Genomic DNA, 6000 nt, shown 5'->3' on the forward strand with positions numbered 1-6000 from the left:
GTGGTAGTCAATGCATTGCAGGATCAAATTAATGAATTAAGTATAGTTTCTCGGTATAACCGTATGGGTCTTGACTATCTCTTTGCAGCCCAGGGTGGCCTCTGCACAGTGCTAAATTCTTCAGAGTGCTGTACCATTGTCATAAATAGGACGCATGTAGTTAGGCATGCTATGGATAAAGTCCTACAGTTGGCCAGCCTTAATGTGGAGGATTACCGAGGAGGATTAGACCTTACCTCCTGGTGGTGGTCATTGACCTCATGGATACGTCCTTTGTTCATTTCCCTAATAGTCTTAGTTTTAGCAGGGTTGTTGTTTTGTTTCCTGGCCTCATGTGCTTCGGCAGTATGCCGTCGGACCTTAACAAGTAGGGTAATGGTGATTCACAAGCCTATTCTTAGTTAGGATCACTATAATCTCCAGAGTTTGAGTTGTGAGACTTATCTCTGCATAAGCTGATTTTAGTCTCAAAGGGGGGAATGAGACAGCATGGGCATAATTATACATATATAAGAAATCATATTAATTGTTAATTCTGTTTAAAAATCTGGGGTTTAAAAGCTTGGTGTTTGAATTCAACTTTTTCACCCTGCAAGTGAAGGAATGCCAGCTGGATTTAATTACTTAGAACGTCTAGCTTTGGCTAAGCTAAAGGTTAGAAAGGTCAGAGACAGAAACTTTCTTTGACACCTTGTGAGTGATGGATTGCTAATGCTAGCACATATGTATACTATTATAAACAAGGCATGAGCCAGACATACTGTAGTTTAAAAGTAGGCTGAATGCTGTTTAAATAATACTAGATATTTTTGATATGTAGATTTTGTTATAAGGAATTCTGATTTCTGTTATTTTAGAATATGTCTTATAAGGATGCTTATTTTAGAATATGTTTTATTCTGTGTAGAATGTTTGTTCAACTCTTTGCCTTACGTTCTGAGTAGGACTGCAGTGAAAAGGTCAGCATATGGTTTGACTTAGCCACAGTCCTAGCTAGTTCAGTGTGTGAAGCTAATAGGTGAAAGAGGTCGGAGAAGTCAACTCTCTTCTCCTTGATTGATTAGCTAAGTATAGGAATGGTCCTGAAAGTAATAACAGACTATATCTGTATGCTATTAAGTAAGACTGGCCCTTGACCCCTTAATGACTGCCAGAGTTCAGTTAGCAGTTAGTATGAAGTTGACTAGGAATATGAGAATGTCCCTTAGCCCCTAAATGAACTCAGTTTAAGCTATAGCTGAGAAATTAATCATAATGAAAATGTAAGAGATGGGAGCCACAATGTCTAGTGTGAGAGGCCCCAGGTCATAGGTCAGTTTAGGATATGTCTGGAACCTATGTAACTGATATTTTGAACATATGTATAGAGATGATTGGTTGAGACAAGGTAATTAATCTATTCTTTACCATCTGGAAAGTAAGGGGGGCTAGAGAGGGGGATAGAACGGTATATAAGTGGGAGTAGAAGCAGCTTACGTCAGAAGGAACAGACAGAAGAAAGAGAGCTGAAGGAAGACAGACAGCAGAAGAAGAGAAGCAGCTGAGACAGAAGCCATAACATCCAGAGAGCTGAGTGAGAGAGAAGAGAGCTAGAACTGATGTCCTACTTTGTTTGCTGGCAAATAAAGAAGATTTCTCCCTCATTCTGGTGTGTGCTGTTTGACTCCTGAAGTACCACAGATTCTGCTAACAATAGGGGTAATTCATGCATCAATTCCTGCAACAATATAGCAAGTTGGCAGGCAGCTGGTAAAAAAAGAAATGAGTGGGGGGAGGGGGGAGAGGAAAGTACAATTTTGTTCCTGCCCTGAATTCGAGGAGAAGGCAGAGAAAACAAGTCACGGTTGGGCTGGGGAGGCTATACGGGGCGCCTATGTCCTTCATGTTTAGTCCATTTCATGTTCCTTCATTTTTTTTTATCCTTTGTAGTGTTTGTTCAGCTCTTATCATCTAGTTGTTGCATTCACAGTTAAGTATATGAACACTGGTATTTTATTTTTCCTTTTTATTTTTTCCTCTTCCCCCCCCCCCCCTTTTTTCCTTCTCTTTTTATCTTCTATCACCACCTCTCTTCCCTTTTCCTTCCATTCCCTCCTCCTTTTTTATTCTCCTGTTCCTCCTTCCCCTTTCCCTCTTTTTTCTTCTTCCTTTTGCCCTTTCCTTCCTTCTCATCTCTCCCCTCCCCCTCCCTTTCCTTTTCTTCTTTTTCCCCTCCCCCTCATCTAGTGTTTCCCTCCCCACTTTTTCCCCTCTATTTTTTTTCTTCTTCTTTTCTTTTTCCATCATGTGGTTCTCTTTTTCAACTCTATTTTGTGGTTAACACAGTCCATTGCAAACAATTTGCTTCTAGTGTGGAGCTCTTTCATTGCCAGATGGCTAGGCTTGTAAGCCTACATCTTACATGGGGCAGGGCAGGTGTCAGGCTGGTAAGGAGGTCAGAGGTAGTGGGGGGGGGGGGGTAGATCAGGGCAGTAAGGATGCAAATGGGGATCTAGGAAGTGGGTGAAAGAGAGGAAATAGGAAACTGGGGAAGGACGCAGGAGAGAGACAGAGGGGGCAATGGGAGTCCTCCAGTGTTAAAAAGCTATTAAACTTGTAATAAGTAATTTTAAGGGCTATACTTTTTTACTTTTAGTTGAGTATTTTTTTTAATTATTGGATAAGACTTTCTACTTTCACATCACTACTTTTGAAGCCAGTACTTTTACTTTTTACTTAAATACTTTTAAAAAGTAACCATCCCATCTCTGGTAGTAGGTTGGAAAAGGGTTTTAAAAGACCTAAAAAAAAAAGGATGTTTACCCCAGGAAACAGTGCTTTGAAATTTGCTACCCTCAGTCCAGGGAAAAGTACACAACACAGGGGAAAGGGGCAGGACTGTGGGTAGGCCTAAGGCAAGGCCAGAGAAGTCTATGTAGGTATTTGATTTAATGTGCATGCATTACACCTGCAAAGTATGTGGAGTAAAGACTTTCCATGTCATGGACGTATCTCTTGATTTTTGAATGGAAAATAAGATTGCAGCAAATCCCTCATGCATAGATTACTGTAGAGCAGTACTGCCGATTCTTATTGTCCGATCCTATGATAAGAACTGGCAACACTAGAATCCATCCAGTATTTGGAAGGATTTTGGCGTGGATTCGACTTTGGACTCTTTTGGAAAGTTAGACTGTTTTAACTTTTAAGATCTCATCGGTGATGAAGTATTAGTAGGTCTTGGAAGAGACAAAAAGTTCAATAGCACACCCCATTGCAAGTAGGCTACATCAGATAAGTGCTAGTTTTGCATTTTGTGTGAAAATATATTTCGGTTTGTACAATAACATACTATAGATATTTGGGAATGTAATACTTTTTTGGTCTGTAACCTTATTGTTTCCTGCTCATGGGGGTGTGTTTATCAGCAAGCCAAGGATTCCAAAGAGAGTCTTGGAGAAATATTAAGGAGTATTGAGCATTTTTATACATTCAACATTACTATATTGGATTTTTATTATTATTTTTCATTAAACATTTGATATTAACATTGTATTTACTTATGTTCAATGTCTATTATGGTAATTATTCTATTGTTTTGACCAGTATATTGCTTAATGAATATGCATGAGACAGATTTGCATGCCCAACAGCTCCATTGTATGCAGATCTTGGTCATGCATATTCATTTGTAATATCGTGAAAACCTGACTGACTGATGGTCCCCTAGGACAGGTTTGAGAACTACTACATTAAACAATGATACAACATAGTAATACAAGAATAATAATACAAATTTTAAGTTGCAACATATGTGATTGCCTATTTTTGTGTTTTTAATTTTGAGGCTGACCTCATTTAATTTACTACTGAATGTCAGATTTACCAGCGTATTTCCGTATTTCTCACTTAATACTTTTCTTGTTTGGTTGGGTTCCTGCAGCATTGAAGACAATTTGGAAATGCTCTTAAAGTCAAGATCAAAGTCAACAAGTAAGCCAAAACCAGTGGTGCCAACCAAGCCAGCATTACCTAAGAAGCCAAATGTTGTAGCTAAGGAGGATAACCGTTCAGCCCCACAAGTTAAGCAAATACAACATGATGTACAGGCCATGAATGAGATGGACATCCTTCAGTACATTCAGGAAAACGAATCTGCAAGTGAAAACTCAGCCAGTCTCTTCTGATAAATCTTTCTCCTGCTGTTTAATGTGGTGTAGATAACATAGTTTGACACAGTCTCGTGTGTTAAAATGTATTTCTGGTTGACATAATGTTTGATTTGACATAAGATTGGGGATAATTCTATAAGGAAACACCTAGAGGACCTTTTACTAAGGCGCACTGAAAAATGGCCTGCGATAGTGTAAGCATGTGTTTTGGTCGCGGGCAGATCCATTTTTCAGCGCGCCTGCAAAAAATGCCTTTTTTAAAACTTTTTGCCGGAAATGGACAAGCGGCAAAATCAAAATTGGTTTGCGTCCATTTTGGGTCTAAGACCTTACCGCCAGCCATTGACCTAGCAGTAAAGTCTCATGTGGTAGCGACCTATGTGCATCAAATGCCATTTGGCACGCGTCCAATACGCATATCCGAAAATAGAAACAATTTTCGGACGCGCATATCGGGCACACGCCAAAAATGAAATTACCGCAAGAGCCATGTGGTAGCCAAGGGGTAACTCCATTTTGGCGCACGTTGGGCGCGCATAGACGCTTACGTCGCATAGTAAAAGGGCCCCCTAGTTTTAGGTGTGTAAATGGTCCCTTATAGAATATTGATTGGTGGAAGAGTACATGCCATAGTTTTGATGGCACATGCACTTGGGCAGAGCACATATCTGTACATACAAATGACAGAGTGCTAGAAGTTACACACATTTATGCATACATGTTGGTACAGGCATTTACACTACCTCTAGGGCTGGTAGAAATGGTTGCACCTAGAGGACTATGCATTTTCTGCCACTTATTTGCAAATAAAAATAGACATCTACTTTTCTTGATACAATAGGCTTAACATAGGCATTATAACCAGTGCATATAGTAGGTGCCCTGTCATAGAATTACCCTCAATGCATCATTCAAGCACTGTTCCCTCTAAGCTGAGCGGGAGTCGTCCACCTACAGTCCTGCCAGTGGGAGGTGCTGTTTCACTATCACAGCGTTGGGGGGGGGGGGGCAAACAAGGCAGTTGCCTGGGCCCCACAGGCTGGGGATCTCTTCCCCTTCTCTCCACCACAGTCCATCTCCTCCTCCCTTCCCCTCACCTTCTTAATCTTCTATAAAAATCAATTCCCCTTCTCAGAGGGGCCTCAATGCAGCAGCTGCCCCAAAGCTTTTCCTCTGCTGTGATCCGCCCCCCTCTGATGCAACTTCCTGTTTCTGCCTGTGCAGATTGCGGCAGAGGGAAAGTTTCAGGGCAGCTGCAGGCAGTTTGTGAGGCTGGCTGCCACGCCAGGACCTGTCTGAAAAGGGAAATACATTTTAAAGAAGACCGAAGGTGAGGGGAAAGGAGGGAGATGGACCCTGGTGGGGAGAAGGGTATGAGATGCCCGGACCATGTGGTAGCAATGGCAGGTAGGGAGAGCGGGGGGAGGAGGCCCCCTCCTTAATTTCTGCCCTGTCCAATAGTGAGGGACAGGCAAGCTCTGCAGGACTCCAGGGAACCTTCTTGTCTCTAGTAATTGAAAACACAATATTGAAGCGTCTCCTCCCCCCCCCCCCCCTGCTGGCAGCAATGAGGTTAGAGGACTCCCGCTCAGCTTAGAGGGAACAGTGCATACAAGCATTTGTCTACATATATTAACTCTATATAGTGAATGAAAAGCAGAGCAATCATATCCTGCTCCTTATAAACAGATGCTGTGATTCTGTGAATGTGATTTGTTCAAATAATGGACACAGTAACATTAGATTTGTCTAAGACCATCTGTTCAGTGAAAGTACACAGCAACCTGAAGCTTTAATTGGACTATATGTAGCTGGTTTGCTTGAGAGACAGGAAGTTTGGGATCTCTGG

The 6000-nt window shown here is 41.5% G+C and overlaps 1 protein-coding gene across 1 annotated transcript in view; it reads left to right on the forward strand.

The window, feature by feature from the left end:
- Nucleotides 1-4439, forward strand: part of HS1BP3 (HCLS1 binding protein 3) — a 149157-nt gene extending 144718 nt beyond the window's left edge. The window contains exon 7 of the mRNA XM_030195587.1: nucleotides 3923-4439. Within this exon, the coding sequence (XP_030051447.1) occupies nucleotides 3923-4166 (244 nt within the window). The 3' untranslated portion in view covers nucleotides 4167-4439. The remainder of the gene's footprint in view (nucleotides 1-3922) is intronic.
- Nucleotides 4440-6000: the final 1561 nt, after the last annotated feature.

Source organism: Microcaecilia unicolor, chromosome 3, assembly GCF_901765095.1.
Source record: "Microcaecilia unicolor chromosome 3, aMicUni1.1, whole genome shotgun sequence".
Lineage (NCBI taxonomy): Eukaryota > Metazoa > Chordata > Amphibia > Gymnophiona > Siphonopidae > Microcaecilia > Microcaecilia unicolor.